General features: G+C 41.6%; 1 protein-coding gene across 10 annotated transcripts in view; it reads right to left on the bottom strand.

The window, feature by feature from the left end:
• LOC110533631 (nuclear receptor corepressor 1) overlaps positions 1-21,052 on the bottom strand; it is a 121,053-nt gene that overhangs the window by 46,268 nt on the left and 53,733 nt on the right. For 2 of the 10 annotated variants that reach the window (XM_090186328.1, XM_090186329.1), the window contains exon 1: positions 14,091-14,429. The exons of 7 other annotated variants lie outside the window; for them this stretch is intronic. In XM_090186328.1, the coding sequence (XP_090042454.1) occupies positions 14,091-14,102 (12 nt within the window). In that variant the 5' untranslated portion in view covers positions 14,103-14,429. Of the gene's footprint in view, positions 1-14,090; positions 14,430-21,052 lie in introns of those variants that run through there. One more of the 10 variants, XM_090186327.1, reaches the window with a different exon arrangement.

The raw sequence follows: 21,052 nt of genomic DNA, 5'->3' as shown, positions 1-21,052 counted from the left end.
GTAGGAGGTGTAAAACTTGTCTGGCATAGTGTTTCAGCTGAGCACAATCCTTCCATTGGGATGTAAATTAAAGACTTGAATTGGATTCAAGCATTTGTTCTCAATATCTTCATTACCATTCACAAAGCAATAAACTGACGGACCTACAAATCACAGCATGAATCTTAGAACGACCTACGGTTTATTTCAGATATGATATACCATGTCATGGCCTATTAATGCACTCTCCAGCCAAGCGAAGCCACAAATCAAACTGCAGTTAAATCTCTTTACTGTTGCAGCAATCACCCAAACTCAATGTCTGACCCCTTACACATTCAGAAGCCTGCTAAAAGTTCACTGAGTGGTCTGCTGCTTAATTCTTCAGACTAAAGAGAGAACAGACAGACTGTCCCACAAACTGAACAACAGTACTATGTCATAATGTGACGAGCTAGCCTAACAGCCCTAGGGTTATTCCCCCATTTACCAGGCAGTCCAATATCCTCAAAGCTAACCAAATAAGAAAAGAAAGGGAACCAGGAGTGGAGTTTAACAGCCTGGTCATGCACCCAGTGTCAATAAGATGACTATGGCTTCCTTTGATGATCTTCACATGGAGAGGGTGTCCACAGGATCATGCCACACACACACAGACCATAAGTACAATACATGTGATTGTTCCCCCTGGATTCAGCTGGTGTAGAAAATCAAAAGGCCTCACATGACAACTAAATGAAGAGAATTACAGTGAAAGATGGGGGTGAGTGATAGGGTGTCCTGAACCCACAACCACCCCAACCCATCTTAGAAAAATCAGAGTTCATATACGCAATCATTCAAGTCATTATGATTGCCCATGACAATTAGTAATCACATTAGCTTACAGCAAGAATGCAGATACTATACAAACCAAGATTTACTTTTGCAGCCACCAATCAATATAAAGCTTTTGGCGGATCCACCAATGATGAAAAGGATCTTAATGTTGCATTTTGTATAAAAATATTAAGTACACAATTATATACAGGATCAGTCAAAAGTTACTCATTCACCTACTCGTTCAAAGGGTTTTCGTTATTTATTTATTTTTTTTACAATTTTGTACATTGTAGAATTATAGTGAAGACATCAAAACTACAAAATAACAGATATGGAATCATGTAGTAAACAAAAAAAGTGTTAAATCAAAATTATGTAATATTTTTGATTCTTCAAAGTAGCAACCCTTTGCCTTGATGACAGCTTTGTACATTCGTTGCATTCTCTCAAGTAGCTTCACCTGGAATGCTTTTCCAACAGTCTTGAAGGAGTTCCAATTTAAGCAGAGCACTTGTTGGTTGCTTTTCCTTCACTCTGCGGTCCAACTCATCCCAAACCATCTCAATTGGGTTGAGGTCATCTGATGCAGAATTCCATCACTCTTCTTGGTCAAATAGCCTTTACACATCCTGGAGGTGTGTTGGGTCATTGTCCTGTTGAAAAACAAATGATAGTTGGACGAAGCGCACACCACATGGGATGGCGTTTTCTGCAGAATGCTGTGGTAGCCATGCTGGTTAAGCGTGCCTTGAATTCTGAATAAATCACTGAGTGTCGCCGGCAAAGCACCCCCACACCACCTCCATGCTTCATGGTGGGAACCACACATGCAAAGAGCATCCGTTCACCTACTTTGCATCTCACAAAGACTCAGCAGTTGAACGCAAACACCTCACATTTGGACTAATCAGGCCAAAGGACAGATTTCCACCAGTCTAATGTCCATTGCTAGTGTTTCTTGGCCCAAGCAAGTCTTTTCTTCTTCTTACTGGTGTTTTTTAGTAGTGTTTTCTTTGCAGCAATTTGACCATGAAGGCCTGATTCACACAGTCTCCTCTGAACAGTTGATGTGTTTGTTACCTGAACTCTGTGAGCTGCAATCTGAGGTGCAGTTACTTGCCAATTTCTGAGGCTGGTAACTCTAATGAACTTCTCCTCTGCAGCAGAAGTAACGCTGGGTCTTCCTTTCCTGTGGCGGTCCTCATGAGAGACAGTTTGATGGTTTTTGCGACTGATCTTGAAGATTTGTTCAAAGTTCTTGACATTTTCCAGATTGACTGAACTTCATGCCTTAAGTAATGGACTATCATTTCTCTTTGCTTATTTGAGCTGTTCTTGTCATAATAAGAACTTGGTATTGTACCAAATAGGGTTATATTGTCTGTATACCAACCATACCTTGTCACAACACAACTGAATGGCTCAAATGCATTAAGGAAAGAAATTCCACAAATTAACTTTAAATAAGGCACACTTGTTAATTGAAATGCAATTTTTTGGTTAATACATGATTCAATATGTGTTTTTTCATAGTTTTGATGTCTTCAATATTATTCTACAATGTAGAAAATAGTCAAACAAAAAAAAAATCCTAGAATGACTAGGTGTGTCCAAACTTGACTGGTAAAGTATATCCACATAGTGAATGTTCTTAACACATAAGCATACATTACATACATATTTACCAGTAATAGTTTAGAATTTATTCACTAAAAGCAGTAGATACTAGATAGCAGAACCCCTAGGTCAGATACAGGTCTGAAGACAAGTCCCACAGAGTGATTGAGAATAGAGCAACATTCTTTATTATCATTGCTGGCGCAGAACACCACAGACTACCTCCCTCCTCTGCCTGTTCCACGAAAGTACTGTGCTGGAACAAGTCTGGCTATGCCAAGCCAAACATCCCATGCTGGTACTGGATGGGGCCAAGGAATTTCAAAACTCAGTGGTGAGGCAGAGGGGGAATGAGGCAGAGAAGATAAAAGGAGAGCGAGCAAGAGTGAACGAGAACAAGAGAGAAATAGTAGAAACAGGGAGAAAGGCAGAGAAGATAAGTAGATTATTTAAAAAGCATGAAGAGGGACAAGGATGAATTTGAATGCATGAAGACAGACATTAGTGGTGAGCTCGATCTACAGACAGATCAGAGAGACCATTTGGCCAAGTAGACATGGGTCATGTTCAGCAAAAAAACAGAAAACATTTAGCAACAACACAAATCTGTGTTCCTTTTGGAGACATTCAGGTAATACCACTTGTGAAACTCCATTTAAAAAGGTTTCTGTACCACAGTTATTCCTCCACACTAGAGCAGTCCTGGTGGGGTCAGGGATCACGTGTGTTTATTTTGGAGGCCATCTGGGCACCATGATGGCATTCCTGTCTTCTCTCCCCATTCTGTTCAAGTGCTTCCAGTGCTGCTTCCACACCACTGATGTTCTCCAAATCTTAATGGAGCCCTGTTTGCCAGTTTTTTTAGACTGTGTTTTCCCCCCCTGACCTGGTCTGAGTTTTAATTTCTCCCCTCTCTCGCCTTCTTTTCACTGGTTCCCTAGTGCTGTTTGAGTAAGGAAATGACAACCACAAGATCATCTTTTCCTTTTCCTAACCTGGAGTTTAAATGGGGCATCAGAGAGATCTTTGAAACACACACACTGTTAACTTCTCTAGGGTAGGGGACAGCATTTGGAATTTTGGATGAAAAGAGTGCCCAAATTAAATTGCCTTCTACTCAGGCCCAGAAGATAGGATACGCATATAATTAGTAGATTTGGATAGAAAACATTCTAAAGTTTCCAAAACTGCTAAAATAATGTCTGAGTATAAGAGAACTGATTTGGCAGGCGAAAACCTGAGAAAAATCCATTCAGGAAGCTGGATTATATATTTGTTTTTATTTTTCTATTCAATGCCATTACAGTATCCATTGATTTAGGACTCAAATTGCAGTTCCTATGCCTTCCACTAGATGTAAACAGTCTCTAGAAATTGTTTCAGGCTTGTATTCTGAAAAATTAGGGAGTAAGAGTAGTCTGAATGAGTGGAACCTGGCGTGTCACAGAGATTTTTCATGCGTGAGACCGAGAGTGTGCCTTTCTTGTTTACCTTTTATATTGACAACGTTATTGTCCGGTTGAAATATTAGCGATTATTTTGGCTAAAAACAACCTGAGGATTGAATATAAACATCGTTTGACATGTTTCTATGAACTTTACGGATACAATTTGGATTTTTTGTCTGCCTGTTGTGACTGCGTTGGAGCCTGTGGATTACTGAAGAAAACGATCAAACAAAGGGGAGGTTTTCAGATATAAAGCGAGAATTTATCGAACAAAAGGAACATTTATTGAATAAATTAATGTCTTCTGAGTGCAATCATATGAAGATCATCAAAGGTAAGTGATTACTTTTATCTCTATTTTTGACTTGTGTAACTCTTCTACTTGGCTGGTTACTGTTTGTAATGATTTGTCTGCTGGGCTATGGTATGCTTTCGCCGTAAAGTATTTTTTTTAATCTGACACCGTGGTTGGATTCACAAGAAGTTCGTCTTTAAACCTATGTAAAATAGTTGTATATTTTCTGAATTTTTGTAATGAGTATTTCTGTATTTGAATTTGGTGCTCTGCATTCTCACTGGATATTGGCCAGGTGGGACGCTAGCGTCCCACATAACCTAGAGAGGTTAACAACCTTCAACGAGAAAAGGGAGTAGAATAGACCGTTTGAAAATACCCAACTACTATCTACCGCTAGCTATTCAACCTACCCATCTACCTACAATTCAGTTTGGTATGACCTTCAACTCAAATGAGGGGGGGGGGGGACTTAACCCTTTCAGAAAACACTCTTGTACAATTAAGTCAGAATTGGTTTCCTCTCCAAGAGAGCAAAGAAAAACAGAACAAACTTTACAGAAAATACTTATCTACCGCAAGCCATCTAACCCACCTACCTACAGTTCAGTTTGACCTTTTACAATCCAATGATCCAATAGGCTAATCCAATTAGATAACAAACTTACTAGAATTTCTGTCCTCCACTGGACTCCAGACCTGGGTTCAAATACTCTGTGCTTTATTGAGCTTGCAAAACAGCAAAACCCATCCACATGGCACTACAGGTGGGCTAGATCAAACAAGTATTTGAAAGACTCAAATAGCATTTGAACACCGGTCTAACTCAAAACCAGTGGATCGTCCACTCTCCCCCTGCATGTCATGATCCAGGTCACTGTGCCAAGTAGGCACCTGGTGAGGCGCTGAAGGCAAGGTTTGGCTCTCTTGGCGTCGCTACAGAAAGCTAATGGGTTCTGCTTGACTGCTGCTAGATAAATATTCACTGCCAAGTGATTACAAAGAAGAAAAGAAGAAGGGAGGGAAACCACTTCTTGCCATTGCATGTCCAACAGAAGCAGGCATTATTGAGAGTAGTGTAAAAAAAAAAAAAGACGTGGCAATAGCGCTGACTGATTTCCCTACAATTACATTCCTTAATTTCTTCTCCTGCCGTCTGTGTGAAAGTCTGCCACCTGCTGTAGACTAGAGTAACATCTGTGTGGCTTATAGTGTGGGTAGTAATTCCCATGTAACCTGCATGTGGACTTGGTTACAGCCCAGTTAACTGAACTCCTCTAGGTCACCTTTGACTCCATGACACACACGCCCTTTGGCCCTGGAGGCCATGGCTGGAGGAGAAGGTCAGCAGGCTCTGTCACCTCATAAAATAACAGCTATTCCAGTCCGGATCCATTTCAACATCCCGCATGGCAATGCAAGCAGCCAAGCAGAGGAATACACAACGGGTTTGGTGGATAGAAAGACATTTTGGAAATACAGGTGTAATGGTGTATACTTTTTGTGAATGCTTTTCTTCAGTGTTCAATTTGTTGTTTTAATGCAATCACTTGTAATGCAATAACTATGAGGTGCTAACTACTAACACAGGTCAATATAAAATATATAAAACAGATCCATGCGACATCCATATAGCAGAGTATGAGGAAAATATTAGATTTCACAACAAAAAAGTCCATTGCAGGGGTATTTAAGAGTAGAGAGTTAACTAAGTGTGGGGGCATGCCATCCTTGTGCCCTTCATTTCAGCTGGTTTCTAGGTCAGCCCTGAACATGATGAATGATTTATTTTTAATTTGCACAATTTTTATTTTTTAACTATTTTTGCTTTGTCATTATTGGGTGTTGTGTAGATTGACAAGGATTATTATTTTTATTTTTTGAATAAGGCTGTAACATAACAAAATGTGGAAAAAGTCAAGGGGTCTGAATACTTTCTGAATGCACTGTATATATATATATTTTTCTCTCTCGAATGTCAGATGATCTGGGCCAAAATACAGTTTTTTATATATTGTTTTAAAGAGAACACACCTGTGTCTCGTTACAGAAGCCCAAATTTGATATTCTCTCCATTTGATATACAACTTGGCCTATTAAGCCACTCTTTCAGTTGAATGCATGCTACATTTCTGCTGCCGCGATATTTCTTGATCAAACTAATGAATCTAACAGAGTTCTAGGTTCAGAAAGTTAAGTTGTTTTTGAATAACCCCAAAACATGGGAGGCCTAAGGTAATGAGAGAGAGATTTTATATCTTGCTATTGTTTCTTCTAATGAGAAATTTGAACAAACCTTACAGCTGAGCAAAGCGTTGTAAGACTGAAAGGACGCATGCATAAGTGGCCAGAAAAGAAGTCCCCCTTGCTGTTGCGAACCAAACTAGTAAAAACCTAATACTACTAACTGAAATATCATTAAATCAAAGTTAAATTAAGACAATTTAAAGTTATGAACAGTTGTGGAAAAAGTACCCAATTGTCATACTTAAAAAAGTAAAGATATCTTTAACCTCTTGGTGTTAGGGGGCAGTATTTTCATTTTTGGAAGAAAAAAACGTTTCCGTTTTAAACGGGATATTTAGTCAGGAAAAGATGCTAGACTATGCATATAATTGACAGCTTTGGATAGAAAACACTCCAACGTTTCCAAAACTGTAAAGATATTGTCTGTGAGTATAACAGAACTGATGTTGCAGGCAAAAGCCTGAGAAAAATCCAATCCGGAAGTGCCCCAGGTTTTGAAAGCGCTGCGTTCCAATGACTCCCTATTCAGCGGTGAATGTACCATCAACGAGCTTACGCTTTCTACGTATTCCCCAAGGTGTCTACAGCATTGTGACGTAGTTTTACGCATTTCTGTTGAAGAATAGCCATAGGCGGCCACATTGCGTTATGCTAATTGGTGTCAGATGATGACAACGGTCCCGTTCACGGGATGGGGTGTCACTACAGGTTAATAGAAAATGACTCAAGTAAAAGTCACCCAGTAAAATCCTACTTGAGTAAAAGTCTTTGGTTTTAAATATACTGAAGTATCAAAAGTAAACCTAATTGCTAAAATACACTTAAGTATGAAAAGTATAAATCATGTCAAATTCCTTATATTAAGCACACCAGACAGCACCTTTTTATTTATTTTTACAAATAGCCAGGGGCACGCACCACATGAAAGATGGCGCCAAAAGAGATGGTCGCTTCGAGTCCTGAAGAAACTATGCTGTATTTTGTTTTTTATGTATTATTTTCTTACCTTGTTACCCCAGGAAATCTTAAGTCTCATTACATACAGCCGGGATTACCTATTGGATATAAGAATGACGTTAACTTACCAACACAACGACCAGGAATTACGACTTTCCCGAAGTGGATCCCGTTTGGACCACCACCCAGGACAATGGATCTAATCCCAGAAGCCGACCCAAAACAACGGTGCCGCAGAAGGGGCAGATGGAGCGGCCTCCTGGTTAGGCTCCATAGACGTGCACATCTCCCACCACTCCAGAGTATACTACACACCAATGTCCAATCTCTTGACAACAAGGTAGACGAAATTAGAGCAAGGGTTGCCATCCAGAGAAACAGAGATTGAAATATGGCTCTCTCAGGATATGTTGTCAGAATCGGTTCAGCCACCAGACTTATCCATGCATTGCACCAACAGAGACACACACCTCTCTGGGAAGAGGAAGGGCAGGGGTGTATGCCTCATGATTAATGACTCATGGTGTAATCATATCAACATACAGAAACTCAAGTCCTTCTGCTCACTCAACCTAGAATTCCTTACAATCAAATGCCAGCCATATTACCTCCCAAGAGAATTCTCGTCAGTAATCATCACAGATGTGTACATTCCTCCTCAAGCAGACGCCAAAACGGCCCTCAAGAAACTTCACTGGACTCTGTAAAATGGAAACCATATATCCTGAGGCTGCATTTGTTGTAGCTGGGGATTTTAACAAAGCAAATTTGAAAACAAGGCTACCTAAATTCTAATCAGCATACTGATTGCAGTATTCGCGGGAGTAACACTCAATCACTGCTATTCTAACTTCCGCGATGCATACAAAGCCCTAACCCACCCACCCTTCGGTAAATCCGACCACGACACCATCTTGCGCCTACCGTCTTATAGGCAGAAACTCAAACAGGATGTACCAGTGACAAGAACTATTCAACGCTGGTTTGACTAATCGAAATCCACGCTTCAAGATTGTTTTGATCATGCGGACTGGGATATGCTCCGGTCAGCCTCAGAGAACAACATCGATCTATACGCTGACTCAGTGAGTCAGTTTATAAGGAAGTGCATTGGGGATGTTGTACCCACTGTGACTATTAAAACCTACCCTAACCAGAAACCGTGGATGGATGCCGGCATTCGCGCAATAATGAAAGCGTGAACCACCACATTTAACCATGGAAAGAGGTCTGGGAACATGGCTGAATATAAACAGTGTAGTTATTCCCTCTGCAAGGCAATCAAACAAACGAAATGCAGGTACAGGGACAAAATGGGGTCGCAATTCAGACACAAGACATATGTGGCAGGGTCTACAGGAAATCACGGACTACAAAAAGAAAACCAGCCACGTCACGGACACAGATGTCATGCTTCCAAACAAACTAAACGCCCTCTTTGAGGATAATACAGTGCCACCGTCGCGGCCCCGCTAACAAGGATTGCTCCCCTCCCTCCTCCGGGGCCTCCGTGAGTAAAACGTTTAAAAGTGTCAACCCTCGCAAGGCTGCTGGCCCAGACGGCATCCCTAGCCGCGTCCTCAGAACATGCACAGACCATGGCTGGTGTGTTTACGGACATATTCAGGCACTCCCTATCCCAGTCTGCTGTCCCCACATTTCAAGATGGCCACCATTGTTCCTGTACCCAAGAAGGCAAAGATAACTGAACTAAACGATGCAAATCGCCATCACACTGCACTATCCCATCTGGACAAGAGGAATACCTATGTAAGAATGCTGTTCATCGACTACAGCTCAGCATTTAACACGATAGTGCCCTCTAAGTTCGTCATCAAGCTGGAGGCCCTGGGTCTCAACCCCGCCCTGCGCAATTGGGTCCTGGACTTTGGCGGGCTGTCCCCAGGTGGTGATGGTAGGAAACAACATCTGCACATCGCTGACCCTCAACTTTGGGGCCTCACAAGAGTGCGTGCTCAGCCCCCTCCTGTACTCCCAGTTCACCCACGACTGCATGGCCATGAACACCTCCAACTCAATCATCAAGTTTGCAGACAACAGTAGAGGGCTTGATTAGCAACAATGAGACAGCCTACAGACAGGAGATGAGGGCACACGGAGTGTGGTGTCAGGAAAACAACCTCTCACTCAACGTCAAGAAAACAAAAGGAGATGATAGTGGACTTCAGGAAAGAGCAGAGGGAGCACCCCCCTATTCACACCCGAGGGACAGCAGTGTTGAAGGTGGATAGTTAAGTTCCTCTGTGTACACATCACGGACAAACTGAAATTGTCCACCCACACATACAGTGTGGTGAAGGCGCAACAGCGCCTCTTCAACCTCAGGAGGCTGAAGAAATTTGGATTGTCACCTAAAACACTCAAACTTTTACAGATGCACAAATCGAGAGCATCCTGTCGGGCTGCTTCACAGCCTGGTACGACAACTGCGCCGCCCTCAACCGCAAGGCTCTTGTGCGGTCTGCACAAAGCATCACCGTGGGCAAATTATCTGCCCTCCATCCAGAAGGCGAGGTCAGTACAGGTGCATCAAAGCTGGGACTGAGAGACTGAAAAACAGCTTCTATCTCAAGGCCATCAGACCTTGCAGCAGTCACTAACTCAGAGGCTGCTGCCTACATTGAGACCCAATCACTGGCCACCTTAAATGGATCACTAGTCACTTTAAACAATGCCATTTTATATAAAGCCACTTTAATAATGTTTACATATCATACATTCGTGATATGCATATAACACCATTATTTCACCTTGCCTATGCTGCTCGGCCATCCACATATTTATATTCTCATTCACCCCTTTAGACTTGTGAGTACTATGTAGTTGTTGGGAAATTGTTAGATATTACTGCACTGCCGGAACTAGAAGCACAAGCATTTTGCTACACTTGCATTAACCTCTCTGCGCACGGAACCCGCTAGCGGGCTGAAATTCCATAACATATGGTGATCGCTACATAAAAAGTCAAACTGCAAATCACAAACTGCAATAAAATAAATAGTTTACCTTTGACGATCTTCATCTGTTTGCAATTCCAATGCTCATTGTTACACAATGAATGATCTTTTGTTTGATAAAATCAGTTTTTATAGCCTAACACGAAGCATTTTGTGAACCGCTTGTGTAGTGAATTCCGTCTCATTCCATTTTCAATGACTCATTCCATCGTAAATCACCCATACAGAACGTGACTTCTCCAGTCATGTTTGGTTTCACTGCAATCAACTGGTTTGTTAATAACACAATCAAACCTGATGGGCCATTTCGCGGGACGTATTGACTGAAAGAAACCGATTTGAAGACAAGTAATGACATCATTGTGCACCAATGATTTGCCCGATGTTTCGTTGATTGACTGTCTTTTAACCCAATGACCACTGATCGTCTTGAAATCTAGCTGGGTAGATAGCCAATGAGCTGAGCTAAACGGCAATACGCCATGTTTATGTGTTGCAAGACCAACCCATGTAGTAAGCTCCAACGTAACGAGAGTCATGCGCTATTGCATTTTCTTACCGGAAGGAGAAACACATTACGCATTGCATTGTTTGGTGAACGCGCAGATTCAGCTGTTTATATATATCAATCATTATGGTGACTAAGTCAAGTCTAGATATACAGACAACTTTAGAATAAATTGATTGGGAAGGTGAGACAGAGATTGTTGTAGGACGCTTCATTTAGCGATTGTGGAAGAATATTTTTTGAACGGGAGAGGACATCGTTTTGGACTGGTAAGTTCTTATCAAGCTAATGCCCTTGTTTGAAATTAATAATGTAAAATATTGTGATTTATTTATTTATTTTAGAAGCAATATATAAACATTTAATGTCATGAAATGTGAGATGCTTGTGTCTGCCGCCCCACCCCCCAACCCATATGAAATAGCCTATTTGAGGCTGTTGAGCAGAGGGCAGGACCACATCAATGGCCAAAGTGAAATGGAGACAGTAGATCTAGCTGGTCTGTCATAATATAGAGACAGTAGATCTAGCTGAAATGTCATAATATAAAATAAACAGTAGATCTAGCAGGTAATAATAATATAATATATTCAACCTTCAACTCTCTATACATATATCTGTTTATTATACCTGTTGATACAGGGCTCCTATGTGAAACTATTCTAACTGAACATTTTCTTTCACAGTGACACTGACTCCGAATGGGAGTCTTATCCGGTGTCCTGTGTGAATTTAAGTATGCTCTCTAATTCTCTCTTTCTCTCGGAGGACCTGAGCCCTAGGACCATGCGTCAGGACTACCTGGCATGATGACTCCTTGCTGTCCCCAGTCCACCTGGCCTTGCCGCTGTTCCAGTTTCAACTATTCTGCCTGCGGCTATGGAACCCTAAACTGTTCATTTTTACTCTTGAGGTGCTGTCCTGTTGCACCCTCTACAACCACTGATCTCCACCTGGCACAGCCAGAAGAGGACTGGCCACCCCTCATAGCCTGGTTCCTCTAGGTTTCTTCCTAGGTTGTTGCCCCTCTAGGGAGTTTTTCCTAGCCACCGTGCTTCTACACCTGCATTGCTTGCTGTTTGTGGTTTTAGGCTGGGGCTATATAAATAGATTTGATTTGATAGAGGACTGAGGGTCTTCCAAATATTGAAAGTGTGTAAATAGTTACCCATGTTATTTTGTAAATGTATATATTTTTTTTCTTCATATTTTTTAATCAATAATTATTATTTTTATATATATATTATTTTTTACATTTATTTTTCTAAAAAAACAAATTTTGGGAGGGGGTGTGTGTGTTAGAATACCATTGTGGTATTTTGTATATAGTTATTTGTTTCAAAATGTATATCTTCACCAATTTGGCCACTTGGGTACATTTGGGCGACTTGTGTGGGACACCTGGGTGACTTCATGATAAATGTCATGTAGCACACTCATTTTGGAAATTATCATTCTGAAACTTTGCACAAGTACTGTTGCCCTCTTATATTTTTCACTGAAATTGTCCATCATCCTATCTGAATGTTTGTTTTATCTTGTTCATTTTAAAGATGATACAAAAATAAAAAACTTATGTTAATTTTTATTGTTTTATCTAAACCAGATCTATTGTGTGTTATTCTCCTACATTCAATTCACATTTACACAAACGTCAGAGTGTTTTCTTTCAATTGCATATCCTTGGTTCTGTGCCTGAGCTACAGGCTGTTAGATTTGGGTATGTCTTCAGGCGGAAATTGCACAAAGTTGGGGGGGAGCTGCAAGAGGTTACATCTGCCAACCATGTGTATGTGACCAATAAAATTTGATTTGATACCGTTTAGTGAGTCCGCCAGATCAGAGGCAGTAGGGTTGACCAGGGATGTTCTCTTAAGAAGTGTGTGAATTAGACAATTTTCCTGTCCTACGAAGCATTTAAAATGTAACAAGTACTTTTGGGTGTCAGGGAAAATGGAGTAAAAAATACATAATTTTCTTTAGGAATGTAGTGAAGTAAAAGTTAAAAATGGTAAAGTAAAGTACAGATACCCCAAAAAACTACTTTAGTAGTATTTTATACCACTGGTTATGAGTAGAGTATTTTCCAAACTATTCTAATAAAGTGTTTGTCCTAAAGTTGCAGCTTTTAAATGGGAATAATTATCAAAGTCTATGCTATTCTCAATCAAATATTTATTTTAAATTACAAATATTTTAGGCTACAAGCTGTGAAAGTGAGCAAACAATACCAAGATGGAAAAATCTAAGGAAAAGTCAAAAGAAAAATAACTTTCCACAGCTGTGGCATAAATGTGTAGTTGGCCTAGGCCTATTTCCATATTATTCTAGCAATGTTCAACCTAACTAAAATGCATATAGAGCCTAGGCCAGTAAGAGAGGAGGATGAGGAAAATGCAAATCAGTTTATAATTATCCAGTTCTGAGGACAGCAGTTGCTCTGCAGCCATGAAGATTTACAACCCATCACAAGACGCACAGCCAGCGAGGCTCGAAGACGGTCACTCTCGCCATCTACGCGCTTCGGCACACAGACACAGTTAGTAGCCTTAGCTACTACATATCTCTTTCATTCCCCAGCTCCACCAGAGTGGAATAGACTATTCGAAAAGATTTGGCCCCACTAAATATATTTTGTCAATGTAATTTTTAAAATGTTTGTTTTACATGTTTTGGACGGCCGCGAATGAGCAATAACATTGTCTATGGGCAAGCGCAGATAATTATTTCCGACCCCTATGTACTTCACTCATTTTCAGTCACCCTGGGAGAGAAAAGGGAGAGGGGGGACAAGTGACTTCAACTTTCAGACAAGTACACAATCCGTACAAAATGTAACACGTGGTTAAAAAAGTTAAATGTTAGAGTGTAGCCTATTTATATATTTATAGATAGTGGGCACATACGCGCAAGCAACTAGCCTAGCGTACATCATCAAGAACAAAAACCAGGCACTGTAGCTATGCAACTGTGATTGTACAAGAGTACAGAAAAAAACTAACTGTACTCAAATCCAGTGTTCCCCATTGTAAACTTTAAATGGGTGTTAAGGTTAGTACGCAGAGAGTTTAAAAAAAATGCAAGCAACTGTGGCTGTCCCAAGAAACTGAAAGAGGGAGAGAGAGAGAGCGAAAAAGCACAATAGAGGAGATGGGGGCGGGGGGGTGGGGGTAAAGCAAGGGGGAGAGAGACAGAGCCAACACACCACAGTACTGGTTTCAAAGCCAGACGCCACATACCTGCAAATTCATTTGTCGGTCATAAAAGCCCTTTGCCCCTGAGCAAGCCACAGCCTATGGGTGTAGCAGGCGTGAGTTTGGCCAGACCCCCAGTAGCAGTACCTCCATAGCAGCGGTAACGGTAGCAGCACTACAGATACTGCAGGACAGGATAGCAGCATCATAACAGAGCTCCTTAGAAGGGCTGCCTGGCCCCGGCACTGCTCCACATATTCCAGGAAAGCATGTCATCAAGCCGCTTAAACCGCTTGAAGAATCGTCCATCTCACATGCACATTTTAATCTATGCGGGGTCACTCAAGGTAATCCCCGTCGAGCGCTCGTCTTTGATTGGCACTCGCAGCAGCACATCAAGTTTTTTGGGCCTGTCAGATCGCTGGGGCATACCACTCTGCTTTTACTGAGGGGGGTTATCGGTTGTCTCTCGCTTACAGTGAACCAGAGCAAACCACAGAGTAGACTGTCAGTGTTTTTTTTCCTCTCTCCCTCACTCACTCTTTTTCCATTGCTCTCTCTCCCTCTCGCAAATCACTCGACCCAGTCTCTGAGGAAGTTCAGATAATTTACACAGTAATTTACAGGTTGAGCTGCTTTCCACCATATGACAAGGCCTTGGCGTTTTCACTTCACTGACAATGGGCATTTTAAATGCATACCGTAATACATGACAATATTAACTTAATCAAACTTTCATGACGAGTCAGTTAAGAACTAACTCCTATATATAATGACAGCCTTTCAATAATGTATACAAACAAATTTTTTCCACACTGTTACATAACCCTTTACAGCAGAAGAGATGACTGGCTGATAAATTTGCATGTGAGGTCAGTGGCTGTGTGCTCTGGCTGAACAAGGCTAATAGTTGTGATTATTGGACTGATGATGCGGAGGGCTGCTGGCCACATCATGCCTCCCAGAACCAAACTTGTGATATACAGATCTGGAGACTGGCTAGGCCACTCCAGGACCTTGAAATACTTCTAACGAAACCACTCCTTCGTTGCCCGGGCAGTGTGTTTGGGATCATTGTCATGCTGAAAGACCCAGCCACGTTTCATCTTCAATGCCCTTGCTGACGGAAGGAGGTTTACACTCAAAATCTCACGATTTTGACCCCACGGGGTGAGATCTTGCATGGAGCCCCAGATCGAGGGAGATTATCAGTGGTCTTGTATGTCTTCCATTTCCTAATATTTTCTCCCACAGTTGATTTCTTCAAACCAAGCTGCTTTCCTTTTGCAGATTCAGTCTTCCCCAGCCTGGTGCAGGTCTACAATTTTGTTTCTGGTGTCCTTTGACAGCTCTTTGGTCTTGGCCATAGTGGAGTTTGGAGTGTGACTGTTTGAGGTTGTGGACAGGTGTCTTTTATACTGACAACAAGTTCAAACAGGTGCCATTAATACAGGTAACGAGTGGAGGACAGAGGAGCCTCTTAAAGAAGAAGTTACAGGTCTGTGAGAGCCAGAAATGTTGCTTGTTTGTAGGTGACCAAATACTTAATTTCCACCATAATTTGCAAATAAATTCATTAAAAATCCTACAATGTGATTTTCTGGATTTCTTTTCTCATTTTGTCTGTCATAGTTGAAGTGTACCTATGATGAAAATTACAGGCCTCTCATCTTTTTAAGTGGGAGAACTTGCACAATTGGTGGCTGACTAAATACTTTTTTGCCCCACTGGATGTCCTCCTGTCTCCGAGGCAAACAGAGCCTTACCTTTTTGTTTCTGCTTGTATAGACTGACATATAGTAACAGAGTCGCTTCCTCTAACTACACTGAACAAAAATAAACAAAAACATGTAGTGTTGGTGCCATGTTTCATGAGCAGAAAAAAAAGTATCCCCGACTTTTTTCATAAACACAAAACGCTTATTTCACTCAAATGTTTTACATCCCTGTTAGTGAGCATTTCTCCTTTGCCAAGATAATCCATCCACCTGACAGGTGTGGCATATCAAGAAGATGATTAAACATCATGATCATTACACAGGTGCACCTTGTGCTGGGGACAATAAAAGGCCACTTTTTGGTGCAGTTTTGTCACACAACACAATGCCACAGATCTCAAGTGTTCACGGAGTGTGCAATTGTCATGCTGACTGCAGGAATGTCCACCAGAGCTGTTGCCAGAGAATTTAATGTTCATTTCTCTATCATAAACTGCCTCCAACGTCATTTTAGAGGTTTTGGCAGTATGTCCAACTGGCATCACAACGTGTAACCACGCCAGCTCTGAAACCAGCCACCTGATGAAACTGAGGAGTAGTTCTGTCTGTAATAAAGCCCTTTTGTGGGGAAACCCCCCCATTCTGATTGGCTGTGTCTGGCACCCCAGCCAGGGTGGGCTAAGGCCCATCCACTTGAGAACAAGGCCCACCCATGGCTGCACCACTGCCTAGTCATGTGAAATCCATAGATTAGGGCCTAATTAATTTATTTCAATTGACTGGTTCGCTTATATGAACAGTAACCCAGTAACATTTTTGAAATTGCTACATGTTGAGTTTATATTTTGTTTAATATATGTAAAAGCCATTGTCAGAAGCCAGGCAATCCTTTAAATGAGCTCAAGTAGTAGTAGCAGGAATGTTGTGTCTTAACACACAAACTAGTCTATTCTCTCATCAAGTATGAGTACAACACACACATGATTCTTACGATTTGACTGTTGGAATTAATCTATAGTGGTTCAGAAGTAGAGAAGTCCACTCGGGCCTCTACTCTGCAGTTATACCCTGCTACTCTGCCAAGTGAGATAAGACTGAAGGTCACCAGGCAGTGGGAGAAACAATAGTGAGAGGAACACAATGTTACATCGTGAAAAAATATGATGTACTATTAAGATACTGTTAATAGAACTGCACCACACCAACACTTTCTCATCAATTATACCCACTTATCACACCTGTATTTCATTGTACATATTTTCCATAGAGAGTGGTATGTTAGAGGGAGAAGATGAGACAGACCAGTGAATCAAACCTCGGTCTCCAGGGGGTGTGCAACATTTGGTCTGGAGGCAGCAGGCAGCACTATTGCTAGACTAATCGATTATTAATTATCTGACATGGTGCCTCTTGGTGCTCTGCCCTTTCTGTGCTCTGCCCTTAATACATACATGGACAGAATGTTCTATAAGTACAGGGTCCACAGGGATCATGTACAGTGGGATCTGGAATTACTAATAAATAGCCTAGTACAAATACCGAGTTATATTGTATGGTCATATGACACAAAAATAGAAGTCTGACCATGCACACCAGCGGTGGGTAAAAAAATGCATGTGAAGAAAATACCTCATCCATACAGTAAATATGGTGGTACTTTTGGTGTTATGTGGCTATTTTGTTTCCACTGATCCTGTTAAGATCAACAGCATCATGAACTTTACCCAGTACCTGGAGATTCCCTCCCAATGTGTGCTCCAATCTCATAACACTTACCCTTTTTTCTAAAAATGTTTTATCCTCACAATGGGAGGGTGCTGGAGTATTGAAAACAGGGAACATCTTTCTCTGAGCAATTGTATTAGTAATATATATATATATTTTATGTGCATACAATAAAGCTCAGTTTATTTATTTATTTTATGCAGTCTTTTTTACTCATCTTTATCAAGGAAGCCAATAATTCCAAACCCCACTGTATGTTCTGCAGATAGAGGGGCAAGGGACATGAATGAATTACACATACATGGGCCAGAGGAAGCACCAAAGGCACCAATGAGCTAGAAAAGCCCAAGAGGGAACGCCAAGGCAGTCCATCGTCCTGGGATACAGGCATTAGAGGAGCTCAGACAACACGAGATGATATGAATTATGAAATCAGCTGTTAAAGCTATGCTGGGGATTTCAGAACAGGTTTAAATGTTTGTCGCCCAGAAAAAGTCACAGGTGAGTCATGGAGGTGATCATCAACTCAGACACAGCTTTTAGCGTACAACAATTCACATTTGTCTGCATTTGGTTTATATTACCATAACCTTGCAAACATAAACAATGTGTACCAATGAATACAAATCCTGTATGCCAGTTAATAGATGGGACTTGGTGTACTGTCCTCAGACACAAGACACACTAGTCCCGCTCTCACCCGCACACAACTCTTATCTAGGCGTAAAGCCAACCTGTGTGCAATCCCTTACCCTGCCCTAGGCTGCCATGGGCCTGCCTGACCTCTGCTCACCTGGGGCTGGAACCGCATATACCATATTTTACTATATACCTGTATTGGTGCACGGACCGGTTTGAGTTCTCAGTTTACTTTCTATAAATGGTATTTCAGTGCTTGGTTTGTTAAGTGTGATACGCAACTCCGGCGTGTAGAATGTCCATTTTTATAGTTGAATTGAGTGGAGAAAGCCCCATTGAAATAAATTATAATTTATGTGTTGCCATCCTAGGGTCATGAATTACTCAAAGCATATATCTAACTAATTCAAAAACATAAAATAAGTTAAAAAATGTGAAAATTTTTGTGATATATTTTGTAAATATCGCCCAGCCCTAAAGTGAGTGCAGGCTGGCTGCCTGTTTCAACAGCAGCCCCAGGGCATACCACTACCACTTACAGTACATTTGGAAAGTATTCAGACCCCTTCACTTTTTCACCATTTGTTAAGTTACAGCCATATTCTAAAACGTATTAAATAATTTCCCCCTCTCAATCTACACACAATCCCCCATAATGACAAAGCAAAAACAGCCCTATACTCAGTACTATATTGAAGCACCTTCAGCAGCGATTACAGCCTTGAGTCTTCTTGGGTATGACGCTACAAGCTTGGCACACCTGTATTTGGGGAGTTTCTCCTATTCTTCTCTGCAGATCCTCTCAAGCTCTGTCAGGTTGGATGGGGAGCGTCGCTGCACAGCTATTATTATGTCTCTCCAGAGATGTTCGATCGGGTTCAAGTCCGGGCTCTGGCTGGTAATCAAGGACAGTCAGATACTTGTCCCGAAGCCACTCCTGTGTTGTCTTGGCTGTGTGCTTAGGGTCGTTTCCTTGTTGGGAGGTGAATCTTCGCCCCAGTCTGAGGTCCTGAGCAGGTTTTTATCAGGGATCTCTGCACTTGCTCCGTTCATCTCTGCCTTGATCCTGACATGTCTCCCAGTCCCTGCTGCTGAAAAATATCCCCACAGCATAACACTGCCACCACCATGCGTCACCGTGGGGGACCTTCAATGCTGCAGAAATGTTTTGGTACCCATATCTGTGCTTTGACACAATCCTGTCTCTGAGCTCTACGGACAATTCCTTCGACCTCATGGCTTGTAGAAACATCAAGGATTATCAATAGAAACTGGATGCACCTGAGCTCAATTACAAGTCTCACAGCAAAGGGTGTGAATACTTATGTAAATAAGGGATCTGTTTATTTTTTTGAAATTTGGGGGGGTGAAAAACCCGTTTAGACTTTCTAAAATGTAAAATGCTGTAACGTAACAAAATGTGGAAAAAGTGAAGGGGTCTGAGTACTTTCCGAATACACAGTATGTAACGCTAACCCACATTCAGACCACTGCTCAAATCCAATGGAAAACACTCAATCATCAACTCAACTGCAGCCTCCAACTATGTTTTATTTTTTTCTACTCTCCAAACAGAGAGCCTTGTTGGATTTGAATGAGGGAAAACAGAGTCTCAGGGCTGACTAGGTGATTACGAAACAAAAATGACAAAATGTGCATAAACCTCATTGATTAAAACTCCTCCAGTGTTCTTGTGAGAGAGGGAAACAATATAAAACACGTCTGAAGTAAAACAGCACGGGCACGCCGTTGGTAAGCAGAGCTCCAAGGCACAGATAACCTTTTTGAGTGAAGTGAAGTCTGCATCTCACCCAATGTAAAAGCAATTGCTGCTCTCTCACTCCCTCTGCAGAAATAAAGGTTCTGACAAGTTTCTCACCATAACCAAATTGAGGAAATTACCTTAAACCCTCCAAAAAAGTTAAACAAGAGAGCCTACTGATGCGCATCAACATATTTTAGCAGTTAGGATGGACGGAGACTAGAATTGAGGATGACTGGGTGAGTTCACAGAGAGGGAGTCTGACTTTCCTTTTTGACCTCCGTCTCGCTTTCTCTTCCCTCAGGCTCTGGAAAGCAACACGGAGCCTTCCGACTATGGCAACCAGATTAAAAAGATTCCTGGGAACGTTTGCTGCTCCCCAGCCCTTCCATAAATCAGTCTCAGCAAGCCAGCCCAGACCTAGCTCCACTCTATTCTGCTTCTATGCCTGGGGCCTGGTTCTTATTTACCCACACAACACATCAAGAGCCTTCGCTCACTCAGCTCCCAAACCTCACACTCCTCACAAGCCTCTGTGATTCTACTGCTAGCCTGATACACAGAGAGAGGGAGGGAGGGAGAGCTGAGGAGGCACTGTGGGCTAAAGGTCACTACAAGCGCCACTCTGTTGATCTATGTGCATGCATGCACCTTTTTGGTAACATTATATCCTTGCCGATCCCACTCCCATTCACAAGGGGGCAAAAGCAAAGTATTTAATTTGTGTTTATTCATTTTGAGTCGCCTTCCCTTGCAAGTAGGGGCGGCAGGTAGACTAGTGGTTAGAGCGTTGGGCCAGTAACCGAAAGGTTGCTAGATTGAATCCCCAAGCTAACAAGGTAAAAATATGTCATTCTGCCCCTGAAGAAGGCAGTTAACCCACTGTTCCTAGGCCATCATTGTAAATAATAATTTCTTCTTAACTGACTTGCCTAGTTAAATAAAAAATAAATAGTAGGTAGTTGGCAGCCTGGCTAGCTGGCTTTAGCTTGGCTAAAAGTACAGTACAGTACCTTTTTAGCTTCTCACATCTCCATGTGAAATAATCAGATTCATAAAAATTAATAAAATATGCCAGGCAAATATTATACTTGCCTGTGTAATATATTCCCATATCAGCAAAAAAAATAGAATGTCATGTTTTGGTCATGGAGGGGGAAAAA

Source organism: Oncorhynchus mykiss, chromosome 10 (assembly GCF_057628025.1).
Source record: "Oncorhynchus mykiss isolate SJ-2025 chromosome 10, ASM5762802v1, whole genome shotgun sequence".
NCBI lineage: Eukaryota > Metazoa > Chordata > Actinopteri > Salmoniformes > Salmonidae > Oncorhynchus > Oncorhynchus mykiss.
The sequence above is the reverse complement of the archived record's forward strand: the minus strand, read 5'-3'. Positions and strand labels throughout refer to the sequence as shown.